Below are 18,075 nucleotides of genomic sequence, written 5' to 3' on the forward strand. Positions count from 1 at the left end.
TTTATAGGTATTTTTTTTATTTAATTATTTTGTTAATAAATTTATATTTCAATTCTTTATTTTGTTAAATATTTCCATTATTTCATTTAATAAATAATAGTTGTTATTATAGATAGATTTTGATTTATTAAAAATAATTTTTTTTCTTGCAAAATTTTGCAGACACTTTTTTGTTTTGTTGTTTTCTATCACTTGTTTTATTTTTCTTCATATTTTTGTTTTAAAGAGAAAAGTAAAGCCGCTTAAAGGAAAATTATTTAAAAGAGCGGTTGTAAACTTCATCTCAATGTATCACTACCGCAAAAAATATAAACAAATTAGCATAAATTGCAGACACTGAAATTTAAATTTCTTTTGCTGAATTTCCTTTTTATAAATTTATACAAACATTTTTCTTTGATTTTTAACACAAACAGGTAGAAAAAAAAGAAATTTTAAGACATTGGGAGAAAGAAAACAATCAATGAAAAATTTATCACACGCCCGATTTTCTTTTTTTTGTCTTCTTCTGATTTTGTTTGGTAGCGGTATTTGTTATACTCGTATTATTCTTGTTGTTGTTACTACTATTTTTGCGTTGTTTTTCTTTTATTTATTATTATTTTTACATACATTTTTTCAATTTATTTATTTCGTTCACAACTTTTTACACGTCCGTATTTGCCGTTTCTCAAAACACAACTACTCCATTCGATACGATTCTATTCTGTCGTTTCTGTTGTGGATATTTGTTTTTGGTTTTGCTTTACTGTGCCTTTTTTGGCTTTTCTCTTGTGCTTTTGCTGTGTGTTTGTGTATTTTTTGTTTTTGTTTTCAATTCAAGATTTACATGTTGTCTCGTTGGATGTGGATGATGTTGTTCTTGTTGAGTTTGTTTTTGTTACTGTATTCATTGGATGAATTTGTTATTGTTACTTTTGCACATATGGCTGGATCAGGGATGGAAAATGTTATACAATGTTTGATATGTTTGAAAAATATTTCGAAAACTTATCAACAAATATCAGAAGCCTAATATACATATTTAATAGTGAAAATTCAACGAACGCAACAGCAATATTTTACACAAATATTTTGAAATACATGCCTACTATCAATTCAACGTAATAAAATATAAAGAACTAAAATCGGTACACGATGTTAAACTATGAAAAGGAAGTAGTTCTTAAGCTCAATATAAAAGTTTAAAACCAAGAGGCCAACTCTAAAAAATATTAAATACCAGAATTAAACGTAAGACAGCAAAACTGTTCGTTTCCCAGAAATAAAAATATTGAAACAAAATCCAGATACTTGGGTTGATTCAATGCGATCGTGTATCTAGGAATTTTTCCGAATGATTCAGGAAAGGATTTAACATTGGCATCATCCTACAGACCGATTAGCTTATAGCCTTGTTTGTCTAAACTATTTGAGAAAATAATCCAAGGGAATATTTTAACATTCTTAAATAGTCAAAACATTATCCCAGATCATCAATTCGGATTCCATGAGCATCACATAACAATTGTGCAAGTTAACCGCCTAACTGGAGAGATACGAAAATCTTTTGAACTAAAAAAAAAAAAATACTGTTCGGCAATATTTCTAGATGTTGTCCAGGCTTGGATTTTGACAAGGTTTGACATAAAGGTCTAATACACAAGATAAAGTAAACACAAAATACTAGAGTCTTACCTATCGGATCGCTTGTTTAGGATAAAGTGCGGCGACTATGCGATCAAAACTGATGTACATCAGGGAAGTGTTCTAGGACCAACCCTGTACCTATTATACACCTCAGTTTTGTCCCAGTCCGAAGAATTAACCATTTCCACCTTTGCATATGGCACTACAATTCTTAGTTCTAACGTTTTCACTTAGGAGAGGAAGTTGTCCACCAGTTACACTAAACACTATGAACAGTCTGGCCACGTTACATAGCTTGGTATTCATTTGGATAGACGCCTTACTTGGTGTCGGCACATAGAAGCCAAGCTGCTCCACATGAAACTAAAAGCTTCCAATTTACACTAGCTAATCCACCATCAATCGAAATTAAGCCATAACCAATTTGGACATACGGAATTCAATTATGGGGAACAGCAAGCAATACCAATATAGATCTCATACAGAGGGCACAATCCAAAATTCACAGAGACTTAGATGTGCCTATGGTCAAGGATGAATTTAGAAAAACCTTTGAAGCTTATTTGTCAAAGTTACATCATCATCCAAACCCGCTCGCATAGCTACTTGCAGTAACTCAAAACACTCATCTAGTTTTAGACTAATTTGCAAATATGATTCTTCACTGAGAGAACAATAATTTTTTTAGTTATAAGATTTAATTACTTTAGTTTAATTGCAAGGCCTAGACATTAAAGGCAGAAGCATTATTGTAATAAACGTATAAAAAAATATTATTTCGGTAAGCTCCCTTCGTTGTATAATTTTAAACGCGTATTTTGCGATCTACAATTTCCTATGGGCTTTCTATGAGATTGAGATCTGGCGATTGGGCAGGACATTTCAAAACACGTACCTCAATGGATTGTAACCACTAGTTTTGGAATATCCAAACTAGAGACATATCTTGAGCGTATGGTTAACTAACATTGTTTCAAATTTATCTATATCCGATTGCATCTATAATATGAATTGGACCCATATATTGAATTGAAAAACAGCACCACAAAATAATATTACCACAGCCAAACTTGACTCGAGTCTTGGGGTCCAGCCTGTCGGTCCCTTCGGCCGTCTTATAACTGTTCTCCCATCAACGCCTAAATAAAATAAATTGTATTTGGATGCATCCGAAAAGAGAAGAGAGAATTCTATTTCTGTCTCGACCAGTTTAAATGTACTTTCGAAAAAAAGAGTTTTTCCAAAAGCGATAGCAACCAGGACCAGTGTAATTTTCCCTGAGTTCGAGAACTAATTTCCACAGAGTAATTTTTCGGAATTTCTTGAACTGTCTTGGAGTAGTTTAAGAAGTTCTTCCTCCCAAACGTAAAGTTTTATAGTACCTGTCTCACGAGATTTTTTTATAATTTTTGAAACTGCTGATTTATTATCGTTTATTATTTTGCTTTTAAAATATTTGCAATTCTTGACCCTAGTCAATTTTTAATCAGCCCAATTATGAATAAAAAATTCGCGGGAGTTTGTTCCCCGGGATTTTTTCTTATTGAATTTGAATAGGAAAAATGAGAAAAAAGAAAAAAACTCCCGAGGAATTTTAATTCATAATTGGGATGAATATGTATTACAAAAACTTATAGTGCGCAACTAATCAGAAAAGGAAATGATAAAATTAAAATAAATATTTAAATATCGGTAAAGATGATGCTTTTTACATCGTTTTCTTACATATTATTTTTGTTTTAGTCTTCATTCTTGCAAAAGTTTAAAAGTTTCCATTGTTTTCCGATGCTGAGGAGTATAACCAACCACATTCTACAAATTATTTGCTGAAATTTACTATATTTTAATAGAAAACCTATTAAATTTTAATTTACCTTATTAAGAGACACATAGTACATATTTTTGGAAAAATGTCATATTTTTGAAAAGTGAATTTACGGAATATAGTTTCCATTGTTCCATTTTCCATCTCTGGTATGAAGGAAGTGAAAAAATATACAAAGTGTAGTAAAACGCAAAATCAAAATAAACATACACATACAAATAACAAGAACAACAAGCACACTAACAATGCAATAACAATTCTCTTAAATATTGATAAATAATAAAATCCTAAATTCTGGTATATCCAAGAGATAGTTACATTTCAAAAGAGTATTGAGTAAAATTAAAAAAATAAGAGCAATTTGTGGTAGAGAAACAAAACTAAATTTTGAGTGTTTAACACTATTTAAACGGTAGGGGGCCAGTTCCTTACACATTTAAAAGTGTGAAATTATACAATACGGAAATTTAATGCATAGTTTTTAGTTAGGGGTTTATATTAAAAAAGCAACTTTTGGCGTTAACATCTATCTACCTATCCTTAAAACTTTAAAGGTAATTTCACTATATTTGGCCACCTATTTAAGTTTAGAACCGCTTTTTAGAAAATGATTTTTAAATTTTATCATTTTATTATTAGAAAACACAATGTATTCTTCTGTATTATTTATAGCCAACTCTTAAACTATAAATAAACTGCCTATGGAAAAGGAAACTGACTAAGAACTAGTCACCTGATTGGTTTCTAGGGGATATAAATCTAACACTTCGTGAAAATGCGAAAAATGTTTAGTTTTATTAACATTTTTTTTTTTAATTCTCCATATTTTCTGTGCATATTTACCAGTTATTTGAGCTTTTTTGATTTTTGTTGAGCATATTTAAACTTCCCTGCTTTCTGGAAGCAATTTAAACCAGCTCCAACAGCTTTGTAGGTCATTAACACAAGTATGTAGGTACTTATTTAAAATCATTCAGATAAGAAACATTCATTAATCATACCAGATTACAATAATTGTGCAATTGTTTTTTATTATTTTTTTTAAGCAAATTTTTATCTATTTTGCTTGTTTGCTTTAAAAAAGAAATTGCATTTCATATTATATCGTTTACTTAAAAACCCCTTTAAATATTTCACTCATGTGGGGAGTTGGAGAGAATTTAGGTCTTTACAACTTCTACCATTTACTGTTAACGATATGTCTTAACCACCTAAAATTCCTTTGTTTTTTTTTTGTCCATTCAGTCACTTTTACTCGGAAACACTCACATGCTCTGACACACAAACACATGTACATGAGAAATTCCGTCTCGTAAGGAAGTTTTAATCCCCATAAAATGTTGTAGACGCATACTCAGACATTCGAAGAAAAAAATTATAAGGAATATATATAAAAAAAATATAAGAGAGCTGTGCCGAATCTTATATACTTTTCACCAAATTATACTTCAAAATAAAAATTTTAAATATTTTTAGGTAAACAAAATTTATTTTTTTTCAGTTGTTTTTTAAATTTTTTGGAAAAAAATTTTCGAATTGTTTTTTTTCGAATTTGAATTTTTTTTTTTTAAATTAAAATTTTTTTTTATATTTAGCGAAAAAAAAATTTTGTTAAAAAAAAAATCGGGTTAAAATTTTTTTTCCGATTTTGACCCATTGTAGGTCCAAATTACTATGGTTTTATATACGCCCTTGCAAAGGTCTTTGAAATATCTACCATTAGATATCCATATTGTCAATATTAATGACTTAGTAAACCAGATATTGGTCAAAAATTGAGATTGTCCTGGTTTTTTCCTCATATCTCAGACATTTGTGGACCGAGCCGGAAGAATTCGGGAGATATTGATGTATGAATCGTGTATGTAAGTTATTTGGGGGCTTCGGAATGTTGATTTCAACAGACAGACTCCGCTATCTATAAGGATTCAGAATATATATATACTTTATAGGGTCGGAAATGAAAAATGTAGAAATTACAAACGGAATGACAAACTTATATATATCCTTCTCACGAAGGTGAAGGGTATAAAAATAGCAAAAGATCTGAAGGTTCATCGTCACACTATTTCAAAAGCCATTAAACAGTATAAGGAAGACTTGAAGTTAGAAAGAAAACCTGGATCAGGAAGTAAAAAAGGTTTAACTGATATTGGTAAGGCAGAAAAAGTCGAACAACTCTTTCGAAGAGCACCGAACACTTTGCTATCAGAAAAGCAGCTCGTAAAGTTAAAGTTAAAGAACATAGAAGCAAAAGAACGAGCGAAAAAATTGAGGTCAAATTATATAAAAAAAATACACCTGTTGTGTGATGGATGATAAAACATATGCAGAATAAATATAGAAATATGTATTACAAAAATGTTTTTTGGCCCGATTTTGAATCATGCCACTATGGAAAAAAGCCCTTGAGTGGTATTCAAACAAAAAAACTCAATTTTGTACCACGGTTAGCAAATCCATCCAACTGACCGGAACTTCGGCCTGTGGAAAGGTATTGGACTGTTGTAAATAGAAAAATTAAAGAACACAGGAAAGGTATCTCAGGACATGTCCGATTATCAGCGTAAGTTTTTTTAACTTAAGAGCTTGATGAAATCAGCATTGAAAAACTCCGATATCCCTAAAATCGTACGACTAAATCGTAAAATGAGTTATTTAGATCATTTAAAGAACCGCTACTTCAGTATAGAATTTGGAAAGTTACAATCCTCTTTCTGGTTTAATTGCAACGCGACTAAGAAGGATATGTCTGGCCAAAATATTGGTAAACCTGTGTGGTTTTATAAATGGTAAGATGTGGGATTTTTAAGTCTTTCTAAACCTGAAAAAAATCACTAGAAAGTGTTAAAGACGCCTTGAGCTCATTGTTGAAGTTAATACTTATCTTAAAGGGTTTGAAAATCGCACCACTATTTGGAGGAATACAAAAAGGAACTTTTGGTTTTACAAACACGATTACACAAACATAATATCCTTAAACTAAAAGTAGGGTTTAACCCCCACAACCCCAGAAAATACGCTGGCTGATGGGTCGTCAAGTGTCAAATGACTGGAAAAGTAAATATTACAAGAAGCAACAAAAAAAGAACGACAGCAACGAGACAGACAAGTTATAAAGTGTTAAAAAGGTTAATTTGAAACAAAAGGGTTTCAAATGAGTTTAAGAAAACTTATATGAACAAATTTGTCACGCAAAAACCCACCAACTTTTGACTAGAATAGAATGAAAAAATGAAGGCAGCAGCGGAGATAATTATTATTTATACAATAAACAATTAATTTATGCATACTTATGGTTAAAATAGAATACATTTCTTATTATTTAATATGTATTGCAAAAAATACCAAAAATAACAAGTTTTTTTTTCGTAAATTCTTTGTATTTTTTTCTGGGTTTTATTTATTTCACAAACAAACAAAAAGCCGGTATTTGTGTGGTTTTCTTTTTTGTTAGAAGAGAGAGTAAAAACAAAAGCAAAACAAAAAATACAATATGCAAATGTGAAAAAATAAACAAAATTTAAGTTGAGCAAAGAGAGGCAAAGTGAAAAAGCAATAAAAAATTAAGTGATGAAAATCTTAGTAAGTTTAAGAGAAGATTATAAAAACACTCAAGAGAACTATGAATTATGTTTAAATATTAGTTAGAGGAACAAGTAATTTCATAATTTAATCAATTAATCATTCAGCTCTTTTTTAATGCAGTCACTGGATTTACAACAACTGAATACTTCTGACCAGGATAATTGTTACCATCGATACAACCAAGAGAATAATTGTAGAATTAAATCTCAAGACGGGTAATACCAAAATATATCGCTGCAAGACAAGACTGGTCTATATACATATCGATGGCTTAATATAAAAAAGGCGTAACTCGATTTTTTTGTTACTTTACAGGAGAAGGAAAAAAATTAATAAAATCCATCAAATTTTAGACACAAAAAAAGTTTAAATGCAATTTTTAATAAGAAGAGAATCACATTTTATTTCTTATTTAAAATTATTTCTTTTTTTATTTTAATGAAGTTATTTAATATAATTCTTTTTTCATTGAAATTTTTTAAAATAAAAAATTAGTTACGCCTTTTTTATATTAAGCCATCGATATGTATGTTCTAAAGTTGTCTATTTTGTGAAAAAAAATTAAGAAAATAAAAAGATTAGTTTTTGAGATATCCAAGAATGAAGGACATTTGAATATGTAGATGTTTGTAAAGCCCAAAAATCTAACACCCACCTTAAAGTATACCGATCGACTTAGAATCACTTTCTGAGTCGATTAAACGATGTCCGTCCGTAAACCTTGTGCGCTGAGTACAGGTCGCAATTTTGAAGATATTTCGATCAAATTTGGTAGATATAATTTTTTCGGCCCAAGGACCAAGCCTATTGAAACTGGCTGAAATCGGTCCATTATTTCACCTAGCCCCCATACAAATGTCCTCTCGAAATTGGACTTTATCGACCATAAATGTTTAATTTATATATGTGTCTACACAAATTTTGCTCCAAATAAGTTTCATATATACAAAATTCATGTCACCAAATTTTGTTACGATCGGTCCATAATTAGTCATAGCTCCCATATAGACCCGCTTCCGAAAATCACTTTAACGTGCATAAATCTCTTAAAAATGTTGGTATATACACAAAATTCAACATAGTAAACTTTCATATAGACATAAATCACACGACCTAATTTCAAGGTGATCTGTCCATAATTGGTCATAGATCCCATACAAGGCCCACTTCCGAAAATCACTCAAAAATATAAATTATTGAAATTTTAAAAGAATAATGTTTTTGCTCATTTACTTGGTGTAGGGTATTATATGGTCGGGCTTAATCGACCATACTTTCTTACTTGTTTTTTTTTCAAAATTTAACTGTGACTTTAGTTACAGATTTGTTAACATTTCTCTCGAAGGTCGAAATGCATTCTGACTTTTCGTTTTTGTTCTGTCAGCTGTTTTGTGAGTGATGTCATAATTTTAGCACGTGGAATTGTGTGTGTCATTTTTTTTTTTTAAATCAAAGTTTTACTAACTTTTAGTCGCCTGATCTATTCGAAATATTTTTATTCGTTCTTTTTCATTAGTTTTTCAATAAAATTGTATCATAATTATTGTTTTTTACATCTAAACCGGCAAGAATGCTCTGAGGCACTCTTCACCTTTATGGACCTGGTTCCAAAACTTAATTTGCAAATTAGTTTCTGATGGCTTTTATGAGTTTATTGGGTCATAATTACCCTAAAAATTCGAAAACTTTTTTTTTAGCTTTTTAAAGTTTGCGGGTTAGAGAGTTAAGGTGCAGGTATACAAGATTCGGCATAGGCGAATATAGCACTTTGACTTGTTTTTCAATTGAATTGAATAACAAAAAAATGGTAGCGATTATCGCGTAAAGCTTTTCAGAAAATCCATAATTGTAGAAAAAAAGTAAGTATTATGGACGTTAGGTTGCCGACATTGTCGCAAAAACCGCATTTTTAAAGAAAACTAAATTTGTACACCAAAATATTTATTCTATTCTAGGGTACCTATTTTCTTCATATCCAAAACCATATGTATATGTGTGATATTTAAATATAACAACCATAATTTTTTTAATAATAAGACGCCTTTAGATGCCCTTGATAAGAAGTGCAACACTTCACACGTCAATAAGTATTGTGGCGAGAAATAATTATTATTTACTTACAACCACCAAGCAAATGTAAAAACACAGATTAAATGGTCAATTAGTTTTGAACGCCCAAAGGAAATAACCGAAAAACTCCTTACTAAACACTTCACTTCAACGAACAGAAAAAGCCGAACAAATAACAAACAATAAATAAAAAAACAAACATTTAAGAAAATAATACGAAAGTACCAATAAAATATAAGAATTTATTTTAAAAAGGTCATGATTAAATATTTGTGAAAACTTCAGAAGTATTGGATAACCACAGCAATTTGGAAAAAAAGAAAGCGGCGTTTAAATATTAGATTTAAATAAATACTAATATTAAATCTCACATGTAGTTAAATAATCTAGAATTGACAGAGAGGTGTTAAAACATGGCGTTAAAGGCGTCTCGTCTCGTAAGATCGATTTAAACTCTAGCAATTACGGTTCAAATAGAACTTAACTGACTAAACAAAGTTTTATGTGTCCCAAATTTTCATTCGGATCGAAAGCGGAAACAATTCTGTATTCTGTTTTTCCATCAGAAGCTAAACGAACATTTCTGAATGAAACCACTTACAGTTTTCTAATGGGAATGAATTGATATTTATTTGTACGTTATTGTATTTTAATATTAAATATTTTAAGAATTAACAAAATCCAACCGAATCTGAAGAAAGAATAACAAAATCAATCGAAATATTAATTAGGGAATTAAACAAATTCCGAGCGAAATCTGAAATCTGTATCGCATGATTACTGAGGTATTTTTGGTACCAAAAATTTTCAAATTCTTTAATCGCCCATTCATCGGTCATTTCCCATACCGCAACCAATGATATATGTAGGTCAAAATAAGTAAAAAAAATCGAGGTTGTCCTGGTTTTTTCCACATATCTCAGCCATTTGTGGACCGATTTTGCTGATTTTAAATAGGAAACTTCTCGAAAGCATGTCTGACAGAATTATTGAATATTTGGATTCCGAAGATATCTGTCTTCAGAAAATTGATTTCAACAGACAGACATACAGACGGACATGGCTTAATCGACTCCGCTATCTATAAGGATCCAGAATATATATACTTTTTAGGGTTGGAAAATTATATTGTGGAAATTACAAACGGAATGACAAACTTATACAGCCCAATTATGAATAAAAAATTCCGAGGGAGTTTGTTCCCCGGGAGTTTTTCCCCATTGAATTTGAATAGGAAAAATGAGAAAAGGGAAGAAACACCCGAGTAATTTTTATTCATAATTGGGCTGATATATAACCTTCTCACGAAGGTGAAGGGTATAAAAATAGTACCTTCTTTCGAAGCGAATTACTGAGAAATACTTCAGTTTTCAATAGCAAGTTATTAGACTTTGAACATTTTTCAAGAACATTTAGTAATTTTGTTTGGAAACGAATTATATGTACATTGTTCATCTAGCTTAAAATCAAAACTTTAAATACAACAATACCCAACAATTCTTTATAACTAAAGCAAAATAGTTAATCACAGGTAGCTGAATTTTTCATACATTTTCTTCTTTAATATTGTTTTTCGCAAACTTTTCAAATCTTTAAGGGTTAGTGGAAGATAAAGAAGAAATCCAAAACCCAAAAGCACAATACATTTCACATTTAAACATGCTTTAGTCTCCAAAGACAAGATAGAATATAAATTGTATTTAAACATATTTATACTTTGTGTGCAAAATTCATTTCATTGTCAGTTTAAATTTTTTTTTTTGGCTGTGCGAAAAACGCAACTAAACTTTTTTAAAAGATGTTCTTTTTGTTGTTTTGTTGTTGCAATCAGCCAACCCCTAAGGTTGAGTTTTTTTTCCTTTTTTTTTTGGGGAGTTTTCATTTCTTATTAAAACTCTTTAGATATATTTGCAAAATACTTGTACAATATACTTATTTATATACAAAATGAAGTATATACAAAATGATTACATCAGCTCTTAGAGAGCTTGCATTATCCTTGTTTATATTCTCCCGCTGTTGCCTGTTTTAAGAACTTGTGGAAGTGCGTAACGTAAGCAAAACCATCTACTATGTGTTTAAACATGTTGTGTGCAGGATTAGTACTGCATGTACATGCACAATGTTTACTTTGTTTAGTTCTTCTTTTTTTAACCGTAAAGTATGAAAAAAAACAAAATAGCTAAAATAAATATAGAAATTCTCTTGAGTTGGTGCAGAATTCAATGCAATTTTCAATGCATTTCAGCTTTTAAAAACGTTTTTCACTTTATGAAGACAATGACCCTCATTTTTATAACAATGACATGGAGAGAACGAAATCCTTACGGCGGAATTCTATGGTTTGCTTTTATTTTTTCTTATATAAAATAATTTTCTTTTTCTTAGTTTAGCTTCTTGAGTGAATTTTTTGTCATTAAGTGTCACGAGCAGCAGTAAAAATGGTTTTATGATTTTTGTAAAGAGATTTGTTTAAAAACGTTATTAAATTGTTCTTTTTTGAAATAAATTTGAATGATATTGGTTTTAAAACTTAAAGAAAATCTATAAATAAATCAAATTATTATAAAAATTAAAGGACTCTGGACCAGAATTTATATTTTGGGACAAAGAATAACAAGAAGTGAAGCGCTATCAAAAAACCTAACTCTACTGTCAGAATATAACTAACTATAAGACGGTTGTCAGATTTTACATACAATAATATTGTCAGGCATCTGACAATTGTGTGAACACATTACGTTGCTATTGTCAGATTATTATAATATATGTAACTGTCAGACATTTTTTATTGTCAGATGCTTTTGACAATGACATCATTGTCAGACCATTTAAAAACTAACAAAAGTTCATATTAATAATATTAAAAAATAAAAGTGAAACAAAATTGAAAAACGAATTAAATAAATGGATAACGACATTTCAATTAATGAAATCTGTGTCATAGGTAGAGCTATGAGTCAACTCATAGCATACAAAAATCCTACCGCTAAAAGGAGGAATCCGTGCTTTTCATTTTTTTTTTAAAAATTTTTTCGAACTGTTATTTAAAATTTTGTTTTAAAAATTTTTAAAATTTTTTTTGGTGAAAAAAATTCGAGTTAAAAAATATTTTTTTCGATTTTGACCCATTGTAGGTACAACATAATATGTTCTTATATACGCCGTTACAAAGGTCTTTAAAATATCTATCATTAGATATCCATATTGTCTATATTAATAATTAGTAATCCAGATATAGGTAAAAAATCCAGGTTCTTCTGGTTTTTTCCTCATATCTCAGCCATTTGTGGACCGATTTTGTTGATTTTAAATAGGAAACTTCTCGAAAGCATGTCTGACAGAATTATTGAAGATTTGGATCCCGAAGATATCTGGGGTCTTCCGAATATTGATTTCAACAGACAGACGGAAAGACGTGGCTTAATCGACTTAAGGATCCAGAATATATATACTTTATGGGATCGGAAAATTATATTGTGGAAATTACAAACGGAATGACAAACCTTCTCACGAAGGTGAAGGGTATAAAATAGGCAAATCTCCGTACCTCTTTCAATTGCAATTTGGAAAACTTCAGAAGAAGACACTATAAAATTGTTTGTTTCAAACGAAAAAACATTGTCGCTGAAGTAACCGATTGCTCTCTAAAGCTTATGGTGAATGTGTTCCATCGGTTTCAACGTAAAAGAGATGATTTGTGCGGTTCAGAAGTGGCGATTTTGACACGGTAGACAAATATCGCCCAGGCCAGCGAAAAAAAGTTTCAAGACCAAGAATTGGAGGCATTACTCCATGAAGATTGTTATTAAACTAAACAAGAGCTGGCAAACTCATTGGGAGTTACGTTTGCGATCAGCAGGATTTATTCAATAGCTGGGAAATTGGGTACCATACGAATGTGAAGCCCGGTCAACCAGCCTAATCGACACCGAACGCCGGTTCGGTTCCCACGACAGCCGGTTCTACGCACCGGAATGACCCGAGTTCTCTCGGCCAAGGGCTGTCAACTCAGCAAACACTGCTGCTACAACAACAACAACAACACCGAACCCAAATATCCATGGCGCCAAGGTAATTCTCTGTATTTGGTGGGAGCAAAAGTGTCCTACCTATGATGAAATCTGACCAGACCATGACAGGGAACCTGTACCGAAAGCAACTGATTCGTTTAAAGCGAGCATTGACCGAAAAACGGCCAGACATTTGACGTATTGCTAATGATAACATTTTATTTGTCTAATAAAGAGCAATCAGCAACATCACGACAACTTCCGGCCAGCTGTTAAAAAGTAATTAGAATGATGTGATTTGGAAGGTTTTCCTCTCCCGCTTTATAGTTGAGACCATGCCCCGTCCGACTACTATTTATTTCCATCGATGTAGAATGCTCTCTCTGGAATACACTTCTCTTTGGAACATAGTGTCCCATATTTTCTTGATTCATTATTGGCCTCAAAAGATGAGCAGTTCTTTTTTTGGCTCGGAATCCATATGCTGCGAGAATGATGTTAAAAGGTCATGCCTAGCAATGGCCAATACTTTAAGTAAATTTAAATTGTACAAATGTTTCAAAATTAAAAACTAAAAATTTAAAAAAATACCCCAATAGTTTTTCTTATACATTGACAATGTTATGAACTATTATTGTTATAAATTGAATGACCGATTTTGGCACGGAAAACAAACCATATGTTTAGTATGAAAATTACTCAAGATAGAAGCACTTCTTTCAATAAATCATCTAAAAATTCAATGAACCACATTTAAATAGCAATAAAACTTAAAAATCTACACTTACCAATTGGAAAATCCATGGGATCAAAATCCTCTGGATCTTGGCGTTGACGTTTATCTAAAACAAAGACAATTTTTTAAAAAAATCTCAACATTATTTCATTGTTTTAAACAAAACAACTTACCACCACTCATATCCGTTGAGGTCTTGGGACGTATTTTACCCATAATCAATTTACTTATTTTATTATCATTGTGTAAATCTTTATCTTTGCGTTTCGCTTGCGGCAATGGGCCCGGGCAATTTTCTTCTAATATTTTCGAACAGGGACGGTGAATATTTAATTTACAGTCTGTGAACGAAAAGTAAACCAGTTATTATTATAGAAATATTATAAAGAGGATATAAACTTACCTGTACAATGAAAACCTTGTGGACTGACACCCCATATTATTGTTTGACAATGATTACAGTGGGTCACTTCGTAGTATTGACGTAATACTAATGGATGACCACGTACAATCATCTGGAAGAAGAAAAATTTTCAATTAGTTTCATAAATTTTATTTTTGTTACAAAATTAATAAAAAAAAAAAAAACACAAATTTTATAGAAAATGGCTGACAAAAGAATAAAATAATTTCTAATTACTACAATACAGACTCAAGCTTTCAATGAAGAACTCAGGCCAATTTTAAAGTATTCATTTAAATTTTTTTTTGGTTTACCAACAGCTGAATTAAAAAAAATAAAAAGGGTATAAAAAAATGGTAGCTGATTTTTTTGGAAAATTTTAATTTTTAAAATTAATCGTTTTTAATGAAATTATACACCTACATATACAGTAATTTTTGATCAAAATGTAAAATTGAAAAAGAAATTTGTGAATTGTTATTGAGAATTCGACAATTCCCAAAAGCAAAATCCCATTAACGGTATTTTTTAGATTTTTGACTCTGTTAACGGTACCGAGGACCGGGCTATAAATTCCTTTTGCAAAATATTTACGAACATGTTGGGTCATACAAGAAAGTTTTTTTTAAAGCAGCTATGCTTTCAATTCGACAGTCCAGAGATCAGAGCTGTAAATGAATCATTCTTTTTTGATTTTAATTCATTATGAATTAGCTAAATTTTGAATTAATTGATTCTTCAACAAAAAAATATTGAATGAAATTTGAATCAATTCAAATTAATTTGGTAAAAATTAATTGCAATTCGTTTCCAAGGTTTTGAATAAATTCAAATGAATTAGAAATCAATCAAATTCAAGATCTGATCTCTAGAGCGAATGAAAAATTTCTTCTACCAAAATGAAAATATACAGTACAAAAATTGAAAAGCCTTGTCCGGAACGACAAAACACATTTACAGCCGTATTTATAACCAAAATTTAGCATGGATTTAACATACAAGTTATTTATAATGTACTAGCTGACCCGGTGCGCTTCGCCACCCCAATTAGAAGAAAGAAATAGTACTATCAAGTCTCACTTTGTGAATCTAATTGTAAATGTCTAATTTCATATTTCTGGGTCCATTATTATAGAAAATGCAAAATGTGTTCCTAATTTTAAATTTTTATGTTTATTATTATAAAATATTCAAAAAGTACCAATGCAATAAGGAAATAGTACCATTGATTATCACTTTTAAATTCGCATTCACTAAACCATAACCCGTCAAGCTTGAATTTTAGATTTGTATATCATTTCCTATATTATCAACTAATTTTGTTTCTATAATACTTAAGATTTAATAAATTATCACAAAACCGAAACCGATCGGTTTTTAATTTTTTAAAACCGAAACCGCGGTTTTGAAATTCTTCGATTTTTTGGAAAGTCTAGGTCCATTATTATAGGAAATTCAAAAAAAGTACCATTAGAATATATAAAAAGTACCAAAAATCCCCCACTTGTGGTTTCCCACTCACTCGGGTCCATATAAGCTTAATTTCATGGCTTTAGGTTCATTGGTGTAGAAATTACAAAAAGTACCATTCGAATAAAGAAAAAGTACCAAAAAGTCTCCCCTAGAATTCTAACTCACTTAGGACCATGTATGCTTAATTTCATGTTTCTAAGTTCATTGTTATAGAAAATTCAAAATAGTACTATTAGAATAAACAAAAAGTACCAAAAAGTCTCCCCCTAGAATTCTCACTCACTTAGGACCATATATGCTTAACTTCATATTTCTATGTCCATTATTACAGAAAATTCAAAAAGTACCATTCGAATATAGAAAAAGTACCAAAAAGCAGTCGCTTGTAGATTCCCACTCACTCCGGTCTTAATTTCATGTTTTTAGGTTCATTGGTGAAGAAATTACAAAAAGTACCATTCGAATAAAGAAAAAGTACCAAAAAGTCTCCCCCTAGAATTCTCACTCACTTAGGACCATATATGCTTAATTTCATGTCTCTAAGTCCATTGTTATAGAAAATTCAAAAAAGTACCATTAGAATATAGAAAAAGGACCAAAAAGCCCACACTTGTGGTTTCCCACTCACTCGGTTCCATATAAGCTTTATTTCATGTTTCTAGGTTCATTGGTGAAGAAATTACAAAAAGTACCAATCGAATAAAGAAAAAGTACCAAAAAGTCTCCCCCTAGAATTCTCACTCACTTAGGACCATATATGCTTAATTTCATGTCTCTAAGTCCATTGTTATAGAAAATTCAAAAAAGTACCATTAGAATATAGAAAAAGGACCAAAAAGCCCACACTTGTGGTTTCCCACTCACTCGGTTCCATATAAGCTTTATTTCATGTTTCTAGGTTCATTGGTGAAGAAATTACAAAAAGTACCAATCGAATAAAGAAAAAGTACCAAAAAGTCTCCCCCTAGAATTCTCACTCACTTAGGACCATATATGCTTAATTTCATGTTTCTAAGTCCATAGTTATAGAAAATTCAAAAAAGTACCATTAGAATATAGAAAAAGTACCAAAAAACCCACACTTGTGGTTTTCCACTCACTCGGTTTATATATAAGCTTTATTTCATGTTTCTAGGTTCATTGGTGAAGAAATTACAAAAAGTACCATTCCAATAAAGAAAAAGTACCAAAAAGTCTCCCGCTAGAATTCTCACTCACTTAGGACCATATATGTTTAATTTCATGTTTCTAAGTCCATTATTATAGAAATTTCAAAAAAGTACCATTAGATGAACAAAAAAGTACCTATAGTACAGTTCACACATTTTGGTACCTAAATATTATCCCCTACCTAACACTAACTTCACTCAAATAAATATCAGCTAACTTTAATGTCGATAACTGAAATAATTTAAAATTTTAAAAAAGTACCATTAGGAGAAAAGTACCAATTTCCCTTTTCTTACTTGAACACCCCTCAAGTTTGAAATTTAAAAATATTCCATTTTGCCAAAATTGTTTATGCTATAGGCATGTATCAAAATATTAAAATATGTGTTAATGTGCCCAAGAATAAATATGTTTTAAAAAAAGTACCAAACTGTTTACCCGGATTTGGCCCAATATACACCTTGGTACTCGAGTTCCAAATAACACGCTGTTAGTTAATTTTTGTATGAATCCAGGAACCAACGTTAAAAAAAATTATCAAAATTGGCTTAATAATTTCAAATATAATGTATTTTCCCGATTTTATCCCCTTTTTGGTACCTTTTTTATCCCCATTGAGGTGGTACAATTTCATTCAAATAAATTTCTGTAACGTGGTGGGAGCTCATAATAAAATATTCGTATGTCTATGTCAAATTATAGAAAAACATATTTTATGAAAAAGTACCAAAAATTAACACAATTTTTATCCCTTAAAGGTTCGAATTTCCAAAAAGTACCAAACTTATATTTTTTATTTTTTGTTAATTAAAGAATACGATTTAAAATTTGTTTCTATGTTTATTGGTTTAAAAGATACATAGGGTGCAAAAAAAGTACCAAAATACAGTTTTTACCCGTTTTCTCCCCTAAAAGTTTCGAATTTTCAAAAAGTACGAAACACCTGTCAGCTTATTTTTTAAATGGAGTAACATGCTATTTTAAGTTTTTTTGTATCTTTATTAGTTTTGAAGATATAAGGTTACCGAATTTACCCGTTTTTACCCTTTTTTACCCCCTAAACGTTCGAATTTCCAAAAATCCCTTCTTATCGGATCGTTTTGGGGAGGGAGGAACCCACAGTTAAAATTTCGTGATTCTAGCTTCAGCCGTTTGGGCTGTGCGATGA

At 30.6% G+C, this 18,075-nt stretch overlaps 1 protein-coding gene across 2 annotated transcripts in view; it reads right to left on the bottom strand.

Annotated features, from left to right (window-relative positions):
• Positions 1 to 18,075, bottom strand: part of RhoGEF2 (Rho guanine nucleotide exchange factor 2) — a 362,382-nt gene that overhangs the window by 206,476 nt on the left and 137,831 nt on the right. For both annotated transcript variants that reach the window (XM_065510657.1, XM_065510656.1), the window contains 3 exons: positions 14,265 to 14,376; positions 14,035 to 14,202; positions 13,914 to 13,967 (listed from right to left, as the gene is read on the bottom strand). In XM_065510657.1, the coding sequence (XP_065366729.1) occupies positions 13,914 to 13,967; positions 14,035 to 14,202; positions 14,265 to 14,376 (334 nt within the window). The remainder of the gene's footprint in view (positions 1 to 13,913; positions 13,968 to 14,034; positions 14,203 to 14,264; positions 14,377 to 18,075) is intronic.

The sequence above is a fragment of the Calliphora vicina genome, chromosome 5 (assembly GCF_958450345.1).
Source record: "Calliphora vicina chromosome 5, idCalVici1.1, whole genome shotgun sequence".
NCBI lineage: Eukaryota > Metazoa > Arthropoda > Insecta > Diptera > Calliphoridae > Calliphora > Calliphora vicina.